Source organism: Leucoraja erinacea, chromosome 9 (assembly GCF_028641065.1).
Source record: "Leucoraja erinacea ecotype New England chromosome 9, Leri_hhj_1, whole genome shotgun sequence".
Taxonomy (NCBI): Eukaryota; Metazoa; Chordata; class Chondrichthyes; order Rajiformes; family Rajidae; genus Leucoraja; species Leucoraja erinaceus.
In genome coordinates, this window is record NC_073385.1 from 13,344,845 (window position 1) to 13,372,508 (window position 27,664).

Below are 27,664 nucleotides of genomic sequence, written 5' to 3' on the forward strand. Positions count from 1 at the left end.
CTTTACCAGTTTATTTATTCATGTGTGTGTATATATTTATATCATGGTATAAGGCCACATTTATCTGTTTTGTAGTAAATGCCTACTATTTTCTGTGTGCTTAAGCAAAGCAAGAATTTAATTGTCCTATACAGGGACACATGACAATAAACCCACGAACTTGAACTTAACTCAAATGTGTACATCTATGGAGTGTGGGAGGAAACCAGAGCTCCCGGAGAAAACATGCAGGTAACGGAACGGAGAGAAGGTATAAACTCGTCGTCAGGATGGAAGCTGGATCTGTGGCAGTGTAAAGCAGCAACTCTACCACTGCGCCACTGTGCCGCCGTTATGCCATGATTCAACTCTGCCATTGTTTATTATTAAATGCAAGTGGAAAATTATTTTACTCAAATGTCACTGTACCTTAATTGGTACGTGACAATAAACTGACCTTGAAAATCTACTAACAGCCTGATAAAGTGCTACTACGTTCAAGGCAGTTCTGCTCAGAAGAATGATTTACAGCTCTACGAGTACATGGACCAACGGTGGAAGCAGGTGCAGTAACTGCAGAATACAATACACAATACAATACCGTTTATTTGTCATTTGAACCTCACATGAAGTTCAAACGAAATTTGGTTTCTGCAGCCATACAAGAAAAGAACCAAGACACACACCAACACAATTTACATTACACAATTGTAATGTATGGCTGCAGAAACGGCATTTCGTTTGGACCTCAAGGGGTCCAAATGACAATTAAATGTATCTAAAAATCTAAAAAAATACACAAACATCCATCACAGTGAATCTCCTCCTCACTGTGATGGAAGGCAAAGTCTTGTCTCTCCCCTGCTCTCCATTCCTCTCCCGAAGTCAAAGTCAAAGCCTCCAGCGGGCGCTAGCAAGTCCGCAGCCATTTAAAGCCGCGCCGGGCGATGTAAGGCCCTGCTCTGGGTCCCGATGTTGGAGCCCCCGGCGGGCGCTAGCAAGTCCACGGCCATTTAAAGCCGCGCCAGGCGATGTAAAGCCCCACTCCAGGTCACTCTCAACCCCGCAATTCAAGCGGGAGAAGTCGGCGTTGCCGGTGCCCCGCAAAGCAGTCTCCCACCGGGGACCCGCAAGCTCCCGGTGTTACCATCCACCGGAGTCGGGTCGCAGCAGGGTGCCACCGCAGCTCTCCACGCTCCGAAGCCGGCCAGCTCTACGATGGTAGGTCCGCAGCTCCGCAGGCTCCGTGACTTGAGCTGTCGTTCCGGTTGGTGGCCCCTGCACGGTGCTAGGCCCCAACGGCAACGGAGACCCGACAGGGAAAAGGTTGGGTCCCTGTGCAGGGACCCGTATGGAACCGTAGGAAACTGGTTTGGTTTTTGACCATGTTGAAAATATTATATGTTATTAAATGGACATTGTTTGGCAGATAGGAATAATTTTTCCCCATCCACATGTGCACTGAAGGGCATCCCACAATGATATACAGGTCAGATGACTGGTTATTCTTAAATCATCCTGATTTCAAGCTGCAAAATAAATGCCTGCATTAAGCAGGAACAAAAATCTTTGCACAGGGACAATTATTGAAAATAGGAATTATTCAACTAACATCCATTACATTGACAGGAAAGGTTGAGGGATATAGCCCAGGTCATAGAGTCATGCAGTGATACAGTGCGGAAACAGGACCTTTGACCCAACTTGCCCACACCGGCCAACATGTCCCAGTTACACTAGTCCCACCTGCCTGCGTTTAGTCCATATCCCTCCAAACATCCTATCCAGGCAGACAGGACAAGCATCTTGATCGGCATGATGAGTTGGGCTGAAGGACTAGTTTCAGTAATCATGACTGACCCTTTAAGCTTGTAAATTGTTAATATAGACCCTACCAAAACTCCCTCTCTCTTCTAGAGTGTTAAGTTTGTATAACTCTAATCCTCTGGCACCTCACTTAAGGTGCAGAACACAACTATGAGCAACCCATTCTACCAGAGGGAATCCTTGGGTCATGTCCTACTCAAAGGGTGCTTTGATGGTTTCTGTAATGTTACAGGAAACTACCTTTTTAGATTTTTTTCCTTAGAGAAAGTCGTAAATAGGCACTTTTGCCACCGAGTCCGCGCCAACCAACAATCACCTTGTATACTAGCACTATCCTACACATCAGAGACAATTTACAATTTTAACCAAAGCCAATTAACCTACAAACCTGTACGTCTTTGGCCGTGTGGGAGGAAACCGGAGCACCCAATGAAAACCCACGCAGTCACAGGGAGAACGTACTAACCCATACCCATAATCCCATCCAAGATTAGCAAACTCATCACAGACAGTGAGAGAGGTTGTTAAACTGTCTTTGGAGAGAGGAGAACTTCAAAGTAGGCATACCTTGAGGAGATTTCGCAGTGGAGTAGACCAAATTTTTAAAAAGGAACTGCAGATGCCAGTCTGAAGAAGGGTTTCGACCCGAAACATCATCTATTTCCTTCGCTCCATAGATGTTGCCTCACCCGCTGAGTTTCTCCAGCATTTTTGTCCACCTTCGATTTTCCAGCATCTGCTGTTCATTCTTAAACAAATAAATCTATGGAGTAACTTGACTACGCAAAGACCATGTGAAAGGAACCAGATTGCAAATGGATTCAATCTCTCTTCTCATTCCCAAACAATTTGCAATTTGGCATCAAGAATGTATTCTGCGCCTAAGTTAATCACTGGGATTCACATGGATCGCGGTCTACCTCTATGTGAAATGGAAGCATTGCACCAACAAGATGCAGAAGCTAAAATTAGCAGCATTTTGTACAGCAGAACACAAGATTACTTTTGTTTATAATGGCAACGTAGGGACAAATTGATGACACATCTTGAAAACCAATTTGGGGGCTTCAATTAATACAGGTTTCCCCTTTAATTTCTGCTGGTTGCAGTATTTAGCAATTGCCTGCTTCAAAACAAGGAAAATGCAATAGGTGGGTTCAAACTGCGAGCAAATTTTTAGGACATTCTGACAACGAAGCAAATATGGAATGCACGGCATTTAGCCATTACAACTAGTGTACACACTGACACTGCTCAGCACACAATCGACATTGGTAATATTGGGCAGTAAAACATCAACACATCTATTTGGACCTATCCATCGTGACCCCCCCCCCCCCCCTCCATTTCTGGTTTACAACAGGCTGGCTAGGAACAGTGCCATTAATCTCTGTAGATTCCGAGTGATTAAATCATAGGTGTTGCTGGGAGTTTAATACTCCCCTGCATTGGAAATTTCAGGGTTAAAGTCACCCCTAACTCCTCGTGGTGGATGGAATTCAAAGACATAAATTTTGTTAAAAAAAAAGAAAAAAGTCTTGGATTAGAACTACAGAATTGAAACAACAATTAAATTAAACAATTTCCAGAACTGAATAAATCAATTTCAAACCCAAAAGAGCAGATATTACTTAAAACCCCAAACTATTCCATGTTTTTTCCCCCAAAAGTCAGCAATCATGTCCAGGGAACTATGAACTTACTCATTATAGCTGAAGATCAAGCATCATTGTTAGCCTCAGAAATCCACACCATATCAAACGCACAGCAGATAGCTCAAAGACAAATGTTTGCTCCGCACAGAGAAAGCCGTGTTGATCTCTTGTCTTTGGGGAACAGACCTAACTTGTTTATACTTCGGCATCGAGATCGTTACCACCTGCGCTCCCAACTCCAAGTATATTCTCGCACTAAAGAAGGTGCACCATGAATTTTTAAAGCAATAGCACGTGCATGCCTTGTGAAGCCTGTAGACAAGCCTTCAATTCGTAAATAAACAAGTTACCTGTTTATAAGTTGAAGAATCAAGCCACAAGATTCACCACAAGACTCAGGCCAGTTGGCCCATAAAGTCTACTCCACCATTCATTCAATCATGGCTGATCTATCCTTTCCTCTCAACCCTATTCTCCTTCCTTCTCCCCATAACCCCGGGCACCCGCACTAATCAAGAATCTATCAATCTTCACGTTAAATATATCCATTGACTTGGCCTCCACAGCCATCTGCGGCAATGAATTCCACAGATTCACCACCCTCTGACTAAAGAAATTCCTTCTCATCTCCTTTCTATACGCATGTCCTTTTATTCTGGTCCTAGACTCTAGACAGCAGCATCATGTTCGGCAGTGTCTGAAAAAGAGATCCAACCCGAAAAAGGGTTCCGACCAGAACTGTCACCCGCCCACGTTATCTAGAGTTGTGGCCTGACCTGCTGAGTTACTCCAGCACTTGGTGCCTCAGTCTTGGCATGGCCTTCAGGACACTGTAAGCAGGCAAATAATTTAGCCACAGCATGGAAAGGTAATCTCACTGTAATCATACTACCTCAATCAAACTAACTATAGGTTTTACATCATCTTTATAAAGCCACTCACTCTCTATAATGGAAACCAACCAGGTTAATCAGTCATACTGCAAATATATCTACCTTGCTGGAGATGCAATTGATTTTCGCATTGCATTCTCTGGGCGCTCTGCGGCCTTCCATCGATGAAGCTGGAGGCATCCTCGGACTGTTGTGAGCCCCACCGCGGGGTGCGGACAAAATCGGAGCTGATCCCTTGCCTGGGATCGCTCCAACCGCGGCCTGCGGACTTACCATCAAGAGCTGTCGGGGGCTCCAACGTTCGACCAACCCCGACGCGAGGTTCGATCGCCCAGAGCGGGGGAGCTGCCATCCCCCCCGATGCAGGAGCTGATCGCCTCGACGCAGATGGCCAAAACGCCTCTGGCTACGGGTGTCAAGATCGTCCCATCATCGGAGGGCTCGAGGCCCCCGACTGCGGGAGAACAAAGAGACTTGAACTTTTTTTCACCTTCCATCACAGTGAGGAATGTGTAGGAGTTACTGTGGTGGATGTTCATGTTAAAATGTGCTTTGGGTGCTGCTTTTTATTTGTATGACTGACTTGGCAAATGAAATTCCTCGTATGTTGCAAAACATACTTGGCAAATAAAAGTACTATTCTGATTCTGATTATATACAGCTGGCCCTGCTGCATATCTAGTGATGGAAAATCTGAATACAGCATCACCCCAACTATAGTTAAAAAATATATGATTATAGAGATTAGTCAATGGATAAAATGAGCAATGCTACATTTAGTTTAAAGATTGCACAAGAGATATACCGAGTGGATCTTAGTTTGCTGAAGTTATTTGATTGCAGGACATGGGTGGCACACCATTGCGGTAGAGTTGCTACATTACACTGCCAGTGGCAGCTTTGACACTCTGGGAGTCGTCTTCCAGAGGGAAGTGTTTCAAAGAGTTTGTAGCCAGGATGAAAGGGGTTAGAACTGATGTTCCCCGTTCGTCGATTGGGGGCGGGAAAGGAGGAGAGAAGGTTGCAGCCAACAACCTTCTCGGCTGATCGAATGATGCGCTGCAGCCTCTGGATGTCATGCTTGGTGTTTGAGCCGCTGCAGACCATGATGGAGAAGGCGAGGACAGACTGGTGTTTGCAGTATAAAACTGGACCATCATTGTCTGAAGGCAAGGATTGTGTTTCCTCAGCAGCCGTAAAACTGTACCATCCTCTGTTGGGCCTTTTTGACTGTGGAGTCAATGGTGGCCCCCCATTTAAGGTCCCTGGAGATAATGGTTCCAAGGAACTTAAATGACTCCACAGATGTGACTACGGTGTTGTCGATGGTGAGTGGGGGGAGGTGAGGGGGAGCTCTCCTAAAGTCTACAATCAATTCCATCGTCTTAAGAGCATTGAGCTCCAGGTTGTTGCGATGGCACCAGGACGCCAGCTGTGACACTTCCTGTCTGTAGGCAGATTCCTCCCCATCCTGGATCAGTCCAATCAGGGGTGTGTCATCCACAACTTGAGAAGCTTGACAGAGGAGTCTGTGATGGTGCAGTCATTGGTGTAGAGAGAGTAAAGGAGAGGGGAGAGTATACGCAGCCTTGTGGTGCACCTATGCTGAGATGTGCTTTCCAAGCCTCACATGCTGCGCCCTGTCTGTCAGGAAGTCAGTGATCCACTGACAATGGGGTTCAGGCACTGTCAACTGGGAGAGTTGAGTATAGTATGTCGGCAACTGTGGTGGGGCTTAAATGCAATCACCTCCTACCAAAATCAGGAAGCAGCTCAAATGTCAGCGAAGCATCACTCCCTGATGAGCTCAATGCGTTTTACACACGCTTTGATAGGGAGAACACTGATGTGCCTTCCCGAGCCCCCATTCACCTGGATTGTATTTCGGTCACGGTCACAGAGGCCGATGTCAGACGATCCTTCAGAGGGGCGAACCCTCGGAAAGTGCCTGGACCTGATGGTATACCCGGGCGTGTTTCAAAATCCTGGTCGGACCAACTGGCTGGTGTTTTTACAGACAATTTCAACCTCTCACTTCTGAGGTTCCCACCTGTTTCAAAAGGGCATCAATAATACCGGTGCCCAAGAAGAGTAAGGTGACGTGCCTCAATGACTATCGACCAGTGGCACTAACGTCTGTGGTGATGAAGTGCTTTGAGGGGCTGATCATGGCGCAAATCAACTTATACCTCGACAAAAACCTGGACCCACTGCAGTTCATTTACCGCCACAACAGATCAATGTTGGATGCGATCTCACTGGCTCTCCACTCTTCTCTGATTCAGATTCAATTTTCAGATTCAATTTTAATTGTCATTGCCATTGTCTGGACCACTTGGACACCAAAAACTCATTTGTCAGGATGTTATTCATGGACTACAGCTCGGCATCTAATACCATCATCCCCTCCAAGCTGGTTACCAAGCTCTCAGATCTGGGTCTCTACGCATCTCTCTGCAATTGGATCCTCGACTTCCTCATTCACAGACCACTGTCTGTCCCTATTGCTGGAAATGTGTCAACCTCGATAACAATCAGCATGGGAGCACCTCAAGGCTGCGTGCTCAGCACCCTGCTATACTCATGACTGTGTAGCTGGACATAGTGCGAACTCCATCATCAAGTTCGCCGACGACACCACTGTTGCGGGGCGTATCACTGATGGGGACAAATCAGAGTAGAGAAGTGAGATCGACCGATTGACCAAATGGTGTCAACACAATAACCTGGCTCTCAACATTAGCAAAACCAAGGAACTGTTGTGGACTTTGGAAGGGGTAGGATGGGGACCCACAGTCCCGTTTATATCAACGGGTCGATGGTGTAAAGGGTCAAAAACTTCGAATTCCTGGGAGTACAGATTTCCGTAGATCTCTCCTGGTCCCACCACACTGATGCAATTATAAAGAAAGGACATCACAGCTTCAGTCTGAAGTAGGGTTTCGGCTCGAAACCTTGCCTATTTCCTTCGCTCCATAGATGCACCCGCTGAGTTTCTCCAGCATTTTCCATTTTCGATTTTCCAGCATCTGCAGTCATCCACTGATCTATTTGCCCGTTACGCAGCAGGGGGTTTGTGATACTTTTCAGGTGGGCCAGCACGTCTTTCAAGGGTCTTCATGATTAAAGAGGTCAGTGCGACAGGCCTGCAGTCCTTAAGACCAGTAATCATTGGCTTTTTGGGTACACGAACAATAGTAGAGACTTTGAAGCAGGCAGGGACAGTTCATGTTTGCAATGATCGATTGAAAACTGGTGCCAGTTGTTCGGCACAGAGCTTGAGGGTAGAGAGCTGGAGATTTCCAGCTTTTCTGTCTCCTGAATAGGTTTTCCACCTCCTCTTTGCTATTGTTAGTGATGGAGAAGTGGCCAGGCAGCAAGGAGGGGGTGGGTGGACAAGGGCCCAGTCTTTGCAGACTGGAGTCAGGCTGTAAGTGGGTGTGAAGTGGTGATTGGGGAGGAGTGGGTTGGGAAGGGTCCTGACTTTGCAGACTGGAGTTGGGCTGTAATTAGGTGTGAAGTGGTGATTGGGAAAGAGTAGGTGGAGAGGGAGGGATGTTTCTGTCTATCGAACCTGCAGCAGAACTCGTTTTCCTCTTGTAGCTGGCGATTTCTTGCAAGCACTTCCACACTGAAGAGTTAGCTGAGAACTTGGTTGTCAACTTCCCAAGATTACCTTTCCTTGGCAGTTCTGATTCTCTTCTCAGCTTGTACTTGACCTGCCTGCAGAGGTCTGCATCCCCGCTCCTGTAGGCCTCATCTTTAGACTGGCAGAGCTGTTTGAGTTCTGCTGGAAACCAGGGATTGTCATTGTTAAACCCGATCCGGATCCTGGTGGGAATGCAACTGTCCTCACAACAGCTGACATATGATGTCACGGTGTCTGTATATTCATCGAGGCTTGTGGTTGCTATGTAACAAACATAGTCCTTAAGCAGAACATTATGCATTATTGTTTACAAAGACCAGCAGGACTAAATAGCCTCCTGAAAATTTCTAACAAATCAGCAGGCTCTTTGTCAAATGAGACAGGAAATGATCATGTATTGTCATAGAGTGTTTTCACAAGGCCACTGCTCAGAAATTACTTGTTTATTTCCATTAGGGGAGAAATGGTGCTTGACAAGTGTCCATGCTTAGCAATGTGTTCAATATTCTCGTGCTAAACCAGTCACGGGGCAACCCTTGTGCGAGGAATGAAGACAGCAAACGGACTCATTGTGATCTATAAATCGCAGGTGCAGATTAGAACCACAGCATAATACTGGGCCTCTCTTAAATAGCTCATCTGTCTCACTAAAGAACACTAAGATGCTCAAGTGCTGAACAATATAGAATAACTGGTTTTATGTTGAGACTTGGCTAATTTTCAATTTGCAGAGCATACGTACAATGATAATAAATAAGTGAATTCTCTGTCAGTTTGAAGGATTTCTTTAACATGGGAAAGTATGTAATAAATAATAGCAGACTGACTGGCAAAACGCGATTAATACATGAGGATATCAAAACAGCCAAATAGCTGGAAAGTTAAACGCTGCAGGAAGATGTGGATAGATTAAATGGATACAAAAATAATAAATAGTAGATAGCTTATGCTGGGTTCTGTGCCATCATAAATATTCCTTCTCTATTGTGAACAAACTAACAAGTCAGGAGGGATTTGACATTAAGATCAAGACAAAGCAGTCAAGGCGATAGGATACCAAGAAATGCAACCTCAGAGTGCATGCCTCAAGGCACCACAATTTCAGTGGGACTTCCGAAAGCCCATACCACCGAGTTGGCGAATTGCACCAAGTCCGGCCACGGAAGTCCCGATGAGATTGAGATTGGTCGCCTCACCCAGCAAAGGCATCACATTTTCAGGGGAACTTCCCGGTGGAATTTCAAGTGTCTTTTTTTTTTTACCGCGCGGAAACAGAGCCTTCGGCCCACTGAGTCCACGCCGTCCAGCAATTACGCCGCACATCAACACTAGGGACAATTTACACATACACCAAGCCAATGAAACTACATGCCTGTACATCTCTGGAGTGTGAGAGTAAAGTGAAGTTCTCATAGAAAACCCACGCAGTCACGGAGAGAACATACAAACTCCTTAGAGAGAGCACCCATAGTTGGGACCAAATCTGGGTCTCCGGCACTGCAAGACAGCAACTCAACCGCTGTGCCAACTTGTGATTTTGTCCAGATTAAAGTAAGTGCCAGACCACCAGTTGCCAGAAAATCGGTGTAAACTTTCATAAATACCTGTACTAACTATTTAATACTCTGTCCCAATGCAGGGTTTTGACCTTTCTAACCCCAGGTGCTGCTTATCCACCAGCACAGAGACACAAAAAGCTGGAGTAACTCAGCGGGACAGGCAGCATCTCCGGAGGGAAGGAATGACTGATGTCTGGGATCAAGACCCTTCTTCAGACTAGTTTGCTCCCCCTCTAGAAGGGTCTCGAACCGAAATGTTTAATTTATTTTGATTGTGTATATTTGTTAGGTGGGCAACAAGGACATTCATTGAAAATATGGAAAATTTGCTCAAATTAATCTTTGCATTTAAGGAGCGCACTGGGAACTTTTGATTACGGGACAAATTATTCAAAGTTTTATTCTTCTTTTTGCGTATGGCGTGCACAGCCTAAAATTGTAGGACAACTTGTTCTATTTGATCTTACTTGATTGTGCACGCCAGGTTGATTGCATTCGTCGAAACAGGGCAGACCGCGTTGCAATCTCCAACTCCAAAGTTTTATTCCAGTAAAATGAAACGTGCAGATAAATAGAAATTATTCGAAAGCTAAGGATATGAAATTCTGGTAGTTATCTTGCAGCACACACACTACAGAGAACATACTATGTTAGTTACTGTGTTCTTTGGCTCAAGGTGTCTATGCCAAACATGACGCCGTAAACTTTCTCCATATCACTCCACATTCATGTGCCACTATCATATCTGCCTTCACCGTCACCCATGGCAGCAAGTCCTAGCACTTACAACTCTTAATAACTTGATTCCGCACATCTGCTTTCAACTTCACCTCTCCCACAATAAACTCTAGTATTTGACATTTCTATCATGCGAAAAAGGTTCTAACTGCCTAACCTATCTATATGGCTCTTAATTTTGTACATTTCTCCCTTCGGCCTCTGACATGTCAGAGAAAACAATCCAAGTTTGTTCAATCCATCCTTATAGCCAACACTTTTTAATCCAGATAGTATCCTGGTAACCTCTCTTCATGCTTCCTGTAATGGGGCAACTAGAACTGCATACTCTAAATGTGGCCAAACCCCAATGCAAAATTACTCTTGCACCCAATGCCCTGACTGATGAAACCAATCCCAGAGTATGTGGGCTCACATACATTAGAGATTCAGGTGATCTATAGTGACCTGACCAGCATCCCGATTAACCCATCAAAACCTCCTAAATGTGCTAATGTGTAATTGTCAAATGTGCAAATCTCAACACAGAATGCAAACTTTTCAGTCAATGGCTTCCATGTTTAATAGAAATTTGTCGTTCACTTTTGTAACATAATAGGCTACATTTAAATAAAATAATAAGTAAGTTTATTGGCCAAGTATTCACATACAAGGAATTTGCCTTGGTGCTCTGCCCACAAGTAACATGACAAAGTGACAGTTACGAATGACTCAGAAAACATTAATAATAATAAAGCATTAATGATAAAACACCATTGATCAAACATGCGAACCAACAAAATAACATATCAAAGCGTATCCTTTCTATTCACAATCATTATGGGCAAGATAGACACAATATATTGGAGTAACTCTGCGGATCAGGCAGCACCTCTAGAGATTACTAGGTGATGTTTCTGGTTGGAACAAAAGATCTTATAGCGGAGCAAGATGGGTTCCTCTCACGCAAACGTGTAGTACGCTCATGGGGGATTCATGGGTGATTATATGGGGGGGGGGGGGAGAGGGGCATAGGGGGGGGGAGACATTGTATGAGGGGGCAGGCGAGGGAATGCGGGGGGGGGGGGAATAAGGCCTAGTGTGTGTGAAGTTGCGGGGAGGTTTACAATATTTCTTATTTAATGTCCCTTGTCTAGTCTGAAATAAAGTTCATTATTGGATCAGAAGAAATATAATTGTGTGTGTTTTATGATTATATAAATTTATATCACATTCATGTATGTGTGTTTATAAACATTTTATTTTTTAACAAGAATGAACAGAATTATGAATCCAACCCTATGTCACACACAAAAACTTCCCCCGCAATGTCAATTACCCTGCTAGTCGGGTCGGTTCCGGTTACTACAAAATCAACTCAAACACTGCTTGCGAGCCATTTAAAAATAAATGATTTAAAAAACATTTAAAAAAAAAGACAATTACCCGAGTCAAATTTTATTCTTGACAAGAAGTATGAACTGACAGAATTATGAATCTAACCCTTTATCACACACACACAAACTGTTGCCCCGCAGCATTGATTACACTGCGAGTCGGGTCAGGTAGGCTCTGGTTACTAAAATGGGCAGGGAAAAATGCCCAGGATCCCCTCCGTAGCGTACTACACGTCAGCCCATTGCATTTCGCAGGAGTAGCCTATCTTGCTCCGCTATAAGATCTTTGGTTGGAACCCCTTCTTCAGGCAGTTTGCAGATATGAAATCTGCCACTGCACATAATACAAGTGGGCCTAGTTTCAGTTAGAAACTAGTTTCAGTTAGTTCTTAAGATTGGCCAAATTATTTAATTCAGATTAGGTTTAACTGTGAATAGATGACATGCAAAACCACATGACACATTGATTTAGCAGAATCACTGATCCTTTCTTCAGTTTAAGTCATTTACTTTAAGGGGTCCACCATATACCAGGCACTTTGGGTTTCCAGTACTTTGTAAAATTAAAAACTTAAAATTCCTGCACAATTTGCAATCAGGATACAAGGCTTGCATTAAGTAACTGGTAAACACACAACTTCCTTATTTGCTTGAAATACTTTTGCTCATTCTAATTAATAACATTAAAATACATCACTATCATGAAACGTGCTAACCGCTGTAGTTCTTGTGATATCAACTGTTACCACAACTTGCATTACACCAACATGGACATTATCAAAATCAACCTTTAAACTGTTTAGACAGAGTGAAGTCTCATTGGCAAGCAGGAACAAGGACTCAGTCATGCTGTTCTGAAGAAGGGTCTTGACCCAAAACATTGCCTATTTCCTTCACTCCATAGATGCCGCCTCACCCGCTGAGTTTCTCCAGCATTTTTGTCTACCTTGTAGTTCCACAGAGTTCCTTAGAAACATTGCAATGTCATTCGTACACAATTTTCTCTTGCATAGTAAAGCCTCACTAGTTAATTGTGTTAATGGTGCACTTTAATGTAATTCATATGCTACCAACAAGGTAATTTCCTTTGGAGATAAGATGCTCATTTTGTTTATCGTTTTCTTTAATCTTCAACTCCAATGTAGTATTACACACAATTCTGTGTGCTACGTGTGCACAGCCATGCACCCTCCCAAAGCACAACACAGGTTTACTTTCCGTGAACCCTCAGGCAGGAACGGGGTACTGATTGGGGACGATCAGCCATGATCACATTGAATGGCGGTGCTGGCTCGAAGGAATTCTAGGTCCCGCTAGCCTTTAAAAAAAAAATTAGCAACTCAAATGGGGGGGCGCGTCTTCATTGCCAGGAAATACGGTAACTAAGCCAGGGAGTGTCTGTATAACCAAAGCACTTTGCATCTTCCCTAAACAAATCTTACATCATGCCTCAGATCAACCCCCATATAATTATTCACAATATAAAACTAATTTGCCTTCAAATGCTTCTGACTTGACCTGATCCAACCTCCAAGTTCCATATAATGATTCAGATACTTAATTCTGGTCCTTTGCACCTAATTAAAATGAATCATCCTAATGTTGGCAACCTGCCTTTGGCTGCCTAGTTCATCAGCCTCAATTCCCTTTTTAAACCTCTCCCACATGGTACAACTGACTGAACCTTCAAACATTTGCTGAAGAAGGGTTTCGGCCCGAAAGATTACCTATTTACTTTGCTCCATAGATGCTGCCGCACCCGCTGAGTTTCTCCAGCACTTTTGTCTACCTTTGATTTTCCAGCATCTGCAGTTCCTTCTTAAACATTTGCTTCTAATGGTTGTCTTAAAACTTGGTGTAAAATATTGCCGATCAACAATTGAAGCATCGGACCAGATGGTGTGAGCTAAAGGGAGAGATTGAGTAGGCTGGGTCTCTATTCCTTGGAGCGCAGGAGGATGTATAAAATTATGAGAGGAACCGATCGGGTAGATGCACACTGTCTCTTGCCCAGAGTAGGGGAATCTAAAACCAGAGGACATAGGATCAAGATGAAGGGGAAAAGATTTAATAGGAATCCGAGGGGTAATTTTTCAACACAAAAGTGATGGGTGTATGGAACAAGCTGCTAGAGGAGGTAGTTGAGGCTGGGACTATCCCAATGTTTACAAAACAGTTAGACAGGTACATGGATAGGACAGGTTTGGAGGGATATGGACCAACAGCAGACAGGTGGGACTAGTGTAGCTAACAATTAGACTGATACATGTGTAGGAAGGAACTGCATATGCTTCTGAAGAAGGGTCTCGACCTGAAACATGCTCCAGCGATGTTGCCAGACCCGCTGAGTTACTCAAGCATGTTGTGTCTCTCTTAGACAGATACATGCATAGTTTAGAAAGATATGGACCAAGCACAGGCAGGTGGGACTAGTGCAGCTCGGACATGTTGGCCAGTGTGGGCAAGTTGGGCCGAAGGGCCTGTTTCCACGCAGTATCACTCTATGACTCAAAGCAGATTGTGACTTTTTTTGGACAAGACTACAGAATAAAACAAATTACATTAAAATAAAAACAAAGGCCGTGTCCCTTTTGTACAGTGTGCTTGGCCTTGGATGTCCCTCCGCCGGAAAGCACGTACCAGGCCAAACTAATCTACAACCAAGGTAGCTTTTCCAGGCAGGATGCAGGTCAATGACCTTTCATAGCTGCAACATCAACTGTGCCTTTCCACAAAAGCCCCCTTGCTTGCTGTGCATTTCTGGCATTCTATTTCAAATTTCCAGTACTGGATTTTCTTTTTACACCTCATTGTCGTGAGCTCAAGAATATTTGCAGATAACTCCTTAACAATTCAGCCTTTTATCAAATTGTTTATCTATTCAAATGCTAGTTTGCTCCCCTAATAGAGATCAAGCAAATGCGTTTCAATGTGACGTGTCAAAAAAAAGTTAACATCTCAGAATTACACAAATCATAATCATACAGCACAGAAACATGCCCTTCGGCCCAACATATCCATGTCAGCCTAGCATCCATGCTCGTCCCACCTGTCCGTGTTTGGCCCAAATCCCGCTAAACTTTCCCTATCCATGCACCTATCCACATATCTCTTAAATGTTGTCATAGTATCTGCCTCCTCTGGCAGCCTATTCCACATACCCCTCGCCCTCTGCGGTCACTAACAAATCTGATGAAAGGTTCCGACCCAAAATATCAGCAATTCCCCTTGTCCAGAGATGCTGCCTCACCCATTGAGTTACCCCAGCATTTTGTCTTTATCTTCCTTTCCATTTCTACAGGAGTCTCACAACAATGGGATGCTCATTACTTCATTAAGCTTGGACATGCACTTTTAGAATGTAGCCTTGTTACGGTGAATATGCAGACCAAGCCTCCTGCCTGGCATGATAATGTCCAGTCAATAAATGCAACAAAACTCAGGTGGGTTGCAATTTGTGACGGAACAGTGACAAGTGACAGCATCATAAATATCAACCCATTCATCAAATAATGACTTAACAGCCGTTCCCACCAATAAAAATATTTCCTCATTAAATAACTACAGAGGGTCTGCTTAATCATTCAGTGATACAAGTGCACTTACAGAGTTAGCTTGTCAAGAATCCATGCCAATCAATGATCAATTGTGCACTAGTTCTATTCTAGACACTAGGGGCAATTTATAGATGTCAGAAAAAAAGATGGGTGACGTTTATGGTCAGGACCCTTCCTCCCAACCCAAAACATCACATACTCCTTTTCTCCACAAATACTGCCTGACAGGCTGAGTTACTCTGGTACTGAGGTACTCTGGTACTTTGTCAATCTAAGCTGCTGGCATGTGGCTACAAAATTTTTCCTTTGCAAATGTGATACTTGAGCAAATTCCAGGCCCGTCACGACATTGAGCTCTTTTTCCATCACATGTGCCTGTTTCTTTAGCAAGGAATCCTCACCCACAACTGCTGGCCCCCTTTTCCAGTCTAATCCCTTTGCAATGTTTCAAGTCTCTGCTTTAAGAATCATTACAAAATGTTGCTGAACTTACAACATGACACCTGTAGTGGTAGTGAATCTATAGTACAAACCTGTAATAAAAGTGACAAACATCACAAGTCAGGGATAGGCATTCGCTCAGTCCGCCTAAACCTACATGATCTCCCGGTTGCTAAACACTTTAACGCCCTCCCATTCCCACACTGACCTTTCTGTCCTGGGCATCCTCCACTATCAGAGAGAGGCCCAGCGCAAGTTGGAGGAACAGCAACTCATATTTCACTTGGGCAGCTTACACCCCAGCAGTATGAATATTGACTTCACTAACTCCAAATAACCCTTGCTTTTCCTCTCTCTCCATCCCTCCCCCATCCTGGTTCTCCAACCAGACTGACTGTCCCCCATTAAATTTTGTCTCTGTATGTTTTGCCACTTTCTCCAAGCTAATAATGATCTATTCTACATTTCCTTGATTGAAATCCCCTTTGATGTTTTGTTTTCACACCTTGCGTTTGCTTATCTCTGTATTTCCCTCTCCCCAAACTCTCAGTCTGAAGGGTCTCGACCCGAAACGTCACCCATTCCTTCTATCCAGAGATGCTGCCTATTCCGCTGAGTTACTCCAGCATTTTGTGTCTATCTTCAGTGTAACCCAGCATCTGCAGTTCCTTACCACACATTACAAGTCAGGGGCTCCACCTGCTTTAACCAGAATTAATGATACTAATTCTGCATATGTGTCACGCAATAGCATGTACATAAATAGTTATACACAATATGGAATATAAAATGTTCAATTAAAATTTACGAGTCATGAGGTGGTGTTTATTTTAAAGTTGGATTAACTGATAATCTCATTTAGAATTGTTACGTTGAAGAATTGCTCAAGTCTACTCTACCAGGTCCATAAGCAATACTTGGTACTTAGAAATAGCAGTAATCACTTGAGGCACAGCTATAGAATGGCACTGACACCGTTGGTGGATTTTAACATTGATATTTGTTGTGAATAAAAGAGATTGCAGAGCAGAACAGCCATCAGAAAACCACAATAAAATCCCCGGGACCAAGATAAGTTAAAAGCAGTAAATCTAGGTGTGGAAGTTTAATTAATAATCCCAAGAATGTCATCCTCATACACTCAGCTCAGTAATCAATGTTGCAAACACTATGGCATAGTAAGTGAGAAGGTTTGCCAGGGCACTGGATTTCTAAAGACATGTCGAGAAAATACCATTGAGCTATTAAAAACGTCACAAGTTCTCATCTCCAATTACCGAGTTATCAGAATTATCAGTAGAACTCCATTAAAAAATACAATTGTTTCTGAAGTAGCAATAATTACTACTGCACGGGACTAACCGAATCTTTCCTCAGACTGATTTTTTTTTAAAGTTTGATTTCATTCAGGAGCATTGATGGGAAACTCCTTGCTCCTGGAGTCTTACAAGATTAAAACAAATACTCCATTTAGTAGTTTCCTAGCAAGCAGGAAACTTGCTATATAAAACATTATGCAAACTGAAAAAGTCATGCAAAAGCATTAAAATCCATTGAATCCATCCCATTTTTATCTCCAGTTTTCCACACTAATTTTACAAATAGGTTAAACTCCACAAGAACCAACTTTTGTTTTGAAAAAAAATAAAACACACCCACTCAGAAATTTATATTGTATTAAATTACTTACAATATATAGTAAAATCAAGGGATATTGGGGCAGAAGAGTAAAGTGGTGCCAAGAATAAAAATCATCCATCGAATGATCTCTCCTTATGTTCTCCAAATTGGCCGAAACACTCAAGTAATTTCTGGGTGGGACTTGATCACACGCTCAACACAACAAAACTCAGAACAGGTTTTAGCAACAGACCGTGCCAAAGTTTGAGCAACAATATACAAACGTGGCATTAAGCTGCAAGTATTAAAAATGAAAACTTGCACAGGAAGTTACAGAGGCAACTACAGTTAAGGAAACAAAAACTGTTTCAATGCTGAACCTGGTTCACACCACATAATGGATTAGCAAATTTTAGTCTCCTAAAGCAAGGTGGTTGGAATGCTGCCCTACAATCATCTATTCCACTTTTAAGTCTAAGTCTATTTTGTGCAATTAACATTTTCTCTGTTATCTCAATCTATGATTTTAAATGCATCTCAATCTACATAGCTCACAACTTACATAGATCAAACCACAGGATTTAGTCATGCAGCATAGAAACAGGCCTTTCGACTCAACATGTCCCGACTACACGAGTCCCACCTTGCGTATTTTGCCCAAATCCCACCAAACCATGTTTCTTAAACGTAGGGATATGTCCTTGCATTGGTTAAATAACTTGCACAGCAGCACCTTTTCTTCCTGAGGAGGCTCAAGAAAGCCCACCTGTCCGCCCGGATCCTGACCAACTTTTACCGCTGTACCATAGAGAGTATCCTGACCCCCTGCTTCACGGTATGGTACAGCAGCTGCACTGCTGCGGACAGGAAGGCACTACAACGGGTGGTGAAAACCGCGCAGCACATCATCAGTGCCCCGTTCCCTGCCATGGATGCCCTCCACCGAAAACGGTGTCCGAGACGGGCTGGGAAGATCATCAAAGACCCCTCACACCCCAACCATGGACTGTTTGCCCTCCTCCCATTAGGGAGGCGGTACATGAGCCTCAGGTCACGTACTGGTAGGATGAGGAACAGCTTCTATAATAATACAATTACATTGCTGAACTCGGAGTCCCGCCGATAGATTTCTCCGGTCCCTCCGTCCCTATTGTTTAATTATTCTGTATTTTTTGATTATTCTGTATCTTCTCTCTTTCTTTTTTTTTTAATTTCTTTATGCACAACTACTACGGACTGACGTAAAACTGCATTTCGTTGTACTCATACTTGTATTTGTGCGACGACATTAAAGTTGAATTGAATTGCATCAACTACCTCATCTGGCAGCTTGTTCTATACACCCATTATGTGATGTATAAGTTAAGAAACAGTTTTCTTAGAGAAATTATTTAATTACATAATTAGAGACAAGGAACAATAATCTAAAGGGTTCCACTTGTGCAAGGACAGTCCTGTTTTTGGGCCTTCTCCATCTTTCAGTCTCAAGGGTTCCGACCCGAAACAGCACCTATCCCTTTTCTCCAGAGATGCTGTCTGACCCACTGAAACAATTACAAAATTTGAAAGACATTCGGACAGATAAATGGATAGGAAAGGTTTGGAAGGATATGAGTAGACAAGTGGCTTAGATCGTTTGGCAACTTTGTCATCATGGACAAGTCTGGCATGACTGACATGTGAAGGAATGGGCTTGTATTCACTGGAATTTAGAAGGATGAGAGGGTTTCTTATAGAAACATATAACATTCTTAAAGGATTGGACAGGCTAGATGCAGGAAAAATATTCCCAATGTTGAGAGTCCAGAACCAGGAGTCACAGCTTAAGAATAAGGGGTAGAACATTTAGGACTGAGATCAGGAAAAGCTTTTTCACCTAGTTGTGAATCTGTGGAATTATCTGCCACATCAGGCAGCGACGGCCAATTCACTGGATGCTTTCAAGAGAGTTAGGTTTTAGCTTCAGGGCTAAAGGAATCAAGGAATGTGGGGAAAATCAACAGAACGAGGTACTGATTTTTAAATAATCAGCCATGATCATATTGAATGGCGATGCTGACTCAATGGGCCTAATGGCCTACTCCTGCACCTATTTTTCCATGTTTCAAGTTGTGCCAAATGGCCTGTTTCCATGATTCTATAACAGTGGGACAAAAGTTTTAGCCTGAAGTGTGGGCAGAGTTAGTTACTTTACCCAGTGATTGTCCTGACAATGATCAGAAACAAGCAATACTTTAAATACACATGCTGTTTATAATGAGTACTCCAGATTAACTAAATTTATCAAATTAATGTTTATAGCCAACCATTATATTTTGCAGGCTAGTTATCAGAGAGTACCTATGGTATATGGACACACTGATCTGTTTTGTAGTCAATGCCTACTATGTTCTGTTGTGCTGAAGCAAAGCAAGAATTTCATTGTCCTATCAGGGACACATGACAATAAACTCACTTGAACTTGAACTATCCACCACCCTGCCCTCACCCTCAGTCACCTCCTCATAAAAACGCAATGTAATTAGTGAGACAGGATTTCCCTCTTGGAAGTCCATTGAGACCTCCAAGCAGGTAGGCAATATATGTTGGTTTACACAGATACTGCCTGACCCGCTGAATTACATCTGCATTTTGTGTTTTATTCAAGAATCCAGCATCTGTATCTATTCCTTGTATCTCTAGGTTTTAAAGTTGCTATCTTTGGTGGAATTAGTTACATTTTGATGCAACAATTGCCAAAGAACTTCGACGTAGTGAAACAAATGTCTTAACTCCCTGATCTTGGACGCTAGTCCAAGGCCGACAAAAAAAAACTGTCTGGCAACAAATTCCACACATCAAATCTCTCAAGAAGGGTCTCGACCCGAAACGTCATACATTCCTTCTCTCCAGAGATGGTGCCTGATCCGCTGGCCATTAGTCCCATCAAGTTTACTCCGCCAGTCAATGAGTTATCATTCTCCTGGCTTCTCCCCATACATGAACCCTGTAATATGTAATTGTTTCTTACTCCATCCAGTATGTTGTGGCCACCTTCGATTTAAACCAGCATCTGCGGTTCTTTCCTACACAAATCTCTCTCCAACATGGTCACCCTCTCGGCCATCCATGGGTCTTGCCACCACCCCTCGCCACGCCCCAGCCATACCTGTCCATTCTGAGCAAAGGCCGGCTTAGCGAAGCCATTCCTCCGGCCTGCAACTTTGCTCTCCGAGTGCGCCTTCTCCATGAACCCGTTGACCGTGCTGTAAATGTCCCCGTTGGGCGCCAGCTTGCTCTCCATGCCGCCGGCCTCTTCCCCTCAGCTAGTTGTAGTTCTCCTCCCCCACGGCTCGTAGCCGCTCCGCCCCGTTTCAGTCCGGCCCGGGAGTTACTCCTACACGGTCCGCCTTGGGTTGTTTCTACTCAGTCCGGGGCTTGGGGTCGCTTCTACTCGGTCCGCCCTGGACCGTTGTTCCGCACAGGATTGCTTCTACTCGGTCCGCCGGGGGGGGAGGGAGGTTGTTCCTACTCGGTCCGCCCTGGACCCAGGTTGCTTCTACTCGGTCCGCCGGGGGGAAGGGGGTTGTTCCTACTCGGTCCGCCCTGGGGTTGCTCCACCCAAAGACTGGATTTGTTCCTCGTCTACCCGTCCCCCCCCGGGGTTGGTCCTACTCGGTCCGCCTGGCCGCACTTCCCGCTTGTATCAAACCCCGAGTCGGCGGCGGCTGCTCCACCTCCTCCAGCACCACCACCACCAAAACAGACGTGCAGTCTAATTAGACCCGCCTCCTCCTGCTCCTACTCCGCTGGCCCCGAGCAGCTGGAGGTGGAGGGAGGGAGGGAGGGAGGGGGTTGAGCAATGGAGGGCCCGCTGAATTACGTCATGTCCGCGCCCCCTTGCCCACGTGACGGCGTGATGACGTCGCACTGGGGGCGTGACCCGGCATCCAGGCAGGCCCCGCCCCGGGTGACGCCAGCCTTGCCCATGACCGCGAGTAACCTCTGCTTGAACAAGGGCGTGCACGGCGTCTCCCTGCACCCACCTCTGCTGCAACCCTGTCCCCACCGCGTCCCTCCCTCCTACAAGCACTCGAAACACAAGATAGACACAAAAAGCTGTAGTAACTCGGCGGGACAGGCAGCATATTGTTCAGACTGTTTCCATTTGAGGGAAATAAGCATTTGTTTCAACAGCACTAGTTTCAAGATGCAAGAGAGTTTATTGTCATGTGTCCCAGATAGTACAATGAAATTCTTGCATAACAGAATTATAGAAGGCATGAATGCGGAACAGATCAGTGTGTCCATATACCATTGTATAAATATATACACACATGAATAAATACACTAGAGAGGTGGGTGAGAATAAAGTCAACAAATCTCAACCACCTGATGATCCACATCCCAGAGTTTTGAAGGAGGTGGCTTCAGTGATAATGTTCGGAGGTTCATAAGCAACAGCATTAGGCCATTTGTTCCATCAAGCCTACTCCGCCATTCAATCATGGCTGAGTAATCATTCTGACTTCTACCCATACATAACCCTTGTAATATGTAAATGTTTCTGAGCAGGCCTAGGGGTAATTAACAAATCCTCCCTCTGGTCTCACGTAAGTGCATTTACAGGATTTGTGACTCAGGGACCGATACGACTTGGGACCGAGTCACTTTCATTACACAATATGTTCATAATAGAATAATGAGTTTATTCATGTTCTCCACGTAACCCCTGACACCTGCACCAATCAAGAATCAGTTAATTTGTGCGTCAAAAATACTGATGCTGCCTGTCCCTGCCCACACCGGCCAACAATGTCCCAGCTACACTTGCCCCACTTGCCTGCACTTGGTCCATATCCCTCCAAACCTGTCCTATCCATGTACCTGTCTAACTGTCTCTTAAATGATGGCATAGGCCCAGCCTCAACTACGTACTCTGGCAGCTTGTTCCATACACCCACCACCCTTCATGTGAAAACGTTACCCCTATTAAATCGTTTCTCCTTCACCTTGAACCTATGTCATCTGGTCCTTGATTCGCTTACTCTGGGTAATAGACTCGGTGCATCTACCCGATCTATTCCTCTCATAATTTTGTAAACCTCCATAAGATTCCCCCGCTCATCTTCCTGCGCTCCATGGAATAGAGACCTAGCCTACTCAACCTCTCCCTATAGCTCACACCCTCTAGTCCTGGCAACATCCTCTTAAATCTTCTCTGAACCCTTTCAAGCTTGACTATATCTTTCCTATAACAGCGGCGGTGCAGCGGGGACTTTTAACATCACGGACCTCCTTGCCAGAGATCACTGGAGAAGCTCTCCGACCGCTGGTCAGCGGCCTATAACATCCTGGAGCCTCAGTCTGTGGAGCTTCTGGCGGCATTTGCATGGAGCAGACTTTACTTACCATCGTGGAGTAACAATCAGTACGGGAGCACCTCAAGGCTGTGTGCTCAACCTCATGCTCTATACTCATGACTGTATAGCCAGACACAGTGCGTACTCCATCTTCAAGTTCGCCGATGACACCACCGTTGTTGGATGAATTACAGATGGTATTGAGTCAGAATATAGAAGTGAGATCGACCGATTGACCAAATGGTGCCAGCACAACATCCTGGCTCTCAATATCAGTAAAACCAATGAACTGAGGCCTGGCTCTGAGGGCGCAGATGGCTGATGCTCCTCTGGGGCACGCAAGAAAGGAGAGGAGCGACAACCTCGAGATCCTGGGGAGGTGAGGAGGGAGTGTGGGGAATTGAGGGAGAGGAGGGGGTAGGGAGGGAGAGGGAGGAGAAAGTGGGGGAGGTGAGGAGGGAGAGTGGGGAGGAGGGGGAATAGAGGGAGAGAAGTGGGGATAGAGCGAGTGGAGGGGGGTAGCGAGGGGAGAGGAGTTATGGAAGGAGGGAGTGACTGATGGTAGGGGAAAGAAGAGGGAGAGGGAGGTGAAGGGAGGGTTTGGGGGAGGAGGAGAGGGGAAAAAAGAGGGAGGGTGAAGAGGAGGGGGATGGAGTGCCGGGGGATGAGGGGAAATGAACCGCACCTGCGCAGTTGTTGGGGGCTATAGGTGAGTGGTGGAATATTGCGTTGGGGGAACAGATTGCATTGGGGGACCAGGTCTCCCATGTGACAGGGACCCAACGGATCCCACTTAGTCTAGAATATATATATATGTGTACTTGTGAGTATGTGTATATTATACACACTGAACTTTTTTTTCTCTCTCATTTATCATATTGTTTACAGTGTACTATGTATACATATTGCTGCTGCAAGAAAGAATTCCAGTGTTCTATCTGAGACATATGACAATAAAACACTCTTGACTCTTGACCTGTGTGGGTTTTCTCCAGGATCTCCGGTTTCCTCCCACACCCCAAAGATATACAAGTTTGTAGGTTTATTGGCTTGGTGGAAATGTAAATTGTCTTTAGTGTGTTTAGGATAAAGTTAATGTTCAAGGATCGCTGGTCGGTGTGGATTCGGTGGACACAAGGGCCTGTGCCTGGATAAAAGATTTCCTCACCAACCGACCCCAGACTGTGAGACTCGGCCCCCACCTCTCCTCCACTCGCAGGTTGAGCACCGGCTCCCCACAGGGCTGTGTGCTAAGCCCCCTCTTATACTGTCTCTACACCTACGACTGTAGTCCGGCCCACAACAACAACCGCATCGGCTCAGCAGCGGCTGCACTTCCTGAGGGTCCTCAGGAAGCACAACCTGGACTCTAACCTGCTGCTGACCTTCTACCGCTCGTCCATCGAGAGCCTGCTGACATACTGCATTACAGCATGGTATGACAGCTGCACCATGGCAGACAGGGAGAGGCTTCAGAGGGTAACTAGGACAGCACAGAAGATCATTGGCTGCCCTCTCCCCTCCCTGATGGATATTTACACCTCCCGCTGCCTTAGCAGGGCAAAGAATATCATCAAGGACAGCTCCCATCCTGCGTTTGGACTGTTCGACCTGCTGCCCTCTGGAAGGCGCTATAGGTGCATCAAATCCAGGACAAATAGACTCAGGAATAGTTGTTTTCCGAAAATTATAACTACTCTAAATTCACACATGCACTGACTTCACAGCCCAACACCCGGACTTCCATCTGTATATATGTATATAGCGCCGCAGAATTGTGCACCTATCCCCCCCCCCGCCCCCCCCCCCCTCTCCCTTTTGTTTTTGTTTTCTGTTTCTTGTTTTTTGTACTAAATTATATGTATGCACTGAGTACGAGCAGCTTTTAATTTCATTGTACATGTATAGTGACAATAAATGGCCTATCTATCTATCTATCTAATCTATCTATCTATCTATCTATCTATCTATCTATCTATCTATCTATCTATCTATCTATCTATCTATCTATCTATCTATCTATCTATCTATCTATCTATCTATCTATCTATCTATCTATCTATCTATCTATCTATCTATCTATCTATCTATTTCTGCCCTGTATTCATACAGAATAGTGAAAGGCTTGGATAGAGTGGATGTGGAGAAGATGTTTCCACTAGTGGGAGAATCTGGGACTACATGTCATACCCTCAGAATTAAGGAATGTTCATTTAAGAAGATGAGGAGAAATGTCTTTAGTCAGAGGGTGGTGAATGTGTGGAATTCTTTGCCACAGAAGGCTGTGGAGGCCAAGTCAGTGGATGTTTTTAAGGCAGAGATAGATAGATTCTTGATTAGTACGGGTTTCAAGGGTCAGAGACGGAAATCCTGGGGGGTACAGGGGGGACACGTCCCCCTCCTGCTTTGAGAGGTGGGGGACAATTCCCCCCCCATGTTTTGTAATCTGGACTTTATCAGACATTTTCTAAGCGCGGGGCCTTTCAGCGCCCGGCGCGGCTTAAAATCAAACTGCTGCATCGAGGCGATCGAGGCTCCCGATGTTGAAGCCCCCGCCGGCCGATGAAAGACCCCGTGAACGGGCCGATTCAAGCCCCATGATTCGGGGCGGCGAAGCTGCTGTTGCTGGAGTTCGGAGTCGGTTACAAACCAGGTCAGCTCCCGATGTTACCGTCCACAGGGTCCACGGCCGAAGCCTTGCGTGTGTGCGCATGCGCGGGCGCGGCCGCCATGGAATTGTGACCCCCGCATGTTTTGATAGAGATTTCCGTGCTTGTCAGGGGTTATGGGGAGAAGGCAGGAGAATGATGTTAGGTAGGAAAGATAGATCAGCCATGATTGAATGGCGGAGTAGACTTGATGGGCCGAATGGCCTAATTCTACTCCTATCACTTAAGAACTTATGCCCTTACAGTATGCATTTTCTATAACTAAGACTAAATAAAATAAATAATGAGAATCACTGTGAAAGTTTCTGTCTCTGAATTTTCAACAGGGTTAAGGAAATGCTGGAGGGGACTGAAGGTGCACCTTAATACCATGTGATTGATGACCAGGTTTGGGTGGTGCAACTGGATTTGCACATTCTTCTTCCATGATGGAACTTTTTCATAATTACTTAACCTTTACCATTTAATCAAAATGCTGTAGGCTCAAATTATAAATGTAAAGTGCCGGAGTAACTCAGCAAATCAGGACATGGACAGGCGATATTTCGGGTGGAGACTCGTTCCTATCCTGGGAACAAAACTGGCCATTCACCTGGTGATTTTATGAGGGGCACAGGGTCTGAAGCAAAGATCCTATAGCAAGTAAGTCGGGTCGGGACGGGTCGGGTTACTGAAATGGATGAAAAAAAGGCCCACGTTCCGCTCCGTTGCGTACTACACGTCAGCCCATTGCATTTATAAGGAGCGGTCTATCTTGCTTGCTATAGGATCTTTGGTCTGAAGAAGTAACCCGACCCAAAACATCACCTGTCAATTCCCTCCAGAGATGCTGTTTACCTGCTGAATTACTCCAGTACCTTGTGGTCTGCACAAGGTTCTCCTTTAGAAATTCAAACTAATTTGTAAACCACTCCGACATCTTATGAAGATCCCACACCCCAATGTTAACTGTGTAGGAAGGAACTGCAGATGCTGGTCTCGACCTGGATGAATGAATGAATGAATAAGTTTATTGGCCACGTATGTACACATACAAGGAATTTGCCTTGGTGCTCCGCTCGCAAGTAACAACAGGACGTACAGTAAACCATTAAGAATAAAATATAAAACAGTAAAACATTAAGAATAAAACATTACAGATTAAACATGTGAATGAAATAAAATACCAGAGCAAAAGCAGGCTGCAGACTTTATTGAGTAGAGCTACTGTTCATGGAAAAAAAGTTGTTTTTATGTCTGGCTGTAGCGGCTTTGACAGTCTGGAGTCGCCTTCCCGAGGGAAGTGATTCACTCTCTCTAACTTCTACAGGTGCACAGTCGAGAGCATACTGACCGGTTGCATCGTGGCTTGGTTCGGCAATTTGAGCGCCCTGGAGAGGAAAAGACTACAAAAAGTAGTAAACACTGCCCAGTCCATCATCGGCTGGACCTTCCTTCCATCGAGGGGATTTATCGCAGTCGCTGCCTCAAAAAGTTCAGGAATAGCTATTTCCCCACAGCCATCAGGCTATTAAACCTGGCTCGGACAAAATTCTGATTATTAATAACCACTTTCTGTTATTTGCACTTTACCAGTTTATTTATTCATGTGTGTATATATTTATATCATGGTATATGGACACATTTATCTGTTTTGCAGTAAATGCCTACTATTTTCTGTGTGCTTAAGCAAAGCAAGAATTTCATTGTCCTATACAGGGACACACATGACAATAAACTCACGAACTTGAACTTGAACTTGATTCAAAGAGTTTGTGAGAGGGGTCAGAAATGATCTTACCCGCCTGCTTCCTGGCCCTTGCAGTGCCCAGTTCGTCGATGGGGGGGAAGGTTGCAGCCAACAACATTCTCAGCTGATCAGACGATTCGCTGCAGCCTCCGGATGTCGTGCTTGGTGGCTGAGCCAAACCAAACCATGATGGAGAAGGTGAGGACAGACTCTATGATGTCAGTATAGAAACGTCACATATTACTTTTCTCCGGAGATGCTGAGAATTTTGTTTCTATTCAAAATGTTACCTTTTCCTCTTTGCACAGATGCTGACTGACTTTCATCGCGGAGCGGGCGAGCCCTTGCCGGGGTCACCAGAAGGTAGCGCTCCGATCGCTGGCCCGCGGACTGTTACATTCTGAAGCCGCGGTCTGCGGAGCTTCTAGCCGTGGGCGCGGCGTCCGGAGCCTGGGATCCCTCGCCGGGGAATACCCGGAGAAGAGCTCCGACCGCCGGCCTGCGGCCTACAACATCCTGAAGCTGCGGTCTGCGGAGCTTCTAGCCGTGGCGTGGACTTATCATCCGGAGCCTGAGGAGAGCTCCGACCGCCGGCCTGCGGCCTACAACATCCTGAAGCCGCGGTCTACG

At 45.0% G+C, this 27,664-nt stretch overlaps 1 protein-coding gene across 1 annotated transcript in view; it reads right to left on the minus strand.

Moving 5' to 3' along the window:
• The window catches only part of LOC129700027 (serine palmitoyltransferase 2-like), a 125,712-nt gene extending 104,676 nt beyond the window's left edge, over window positions 1-21,036 (minus strand). The window contains exon 1 of the mRNA XM_055640178.1: window positions 20,443-21,036. Coding sequence (XP_055496153.1) covers window positions 20,443-20,577 — 135 coding nt within the window. The 5' untranslated portion in view covers window positions 20,578-21,036. The remainder of the gene's footprint in view (window positions 1-20,442) is intronic.
• Window positions 21,037-27,664: the final 6,628 nt, after the last annotated feature.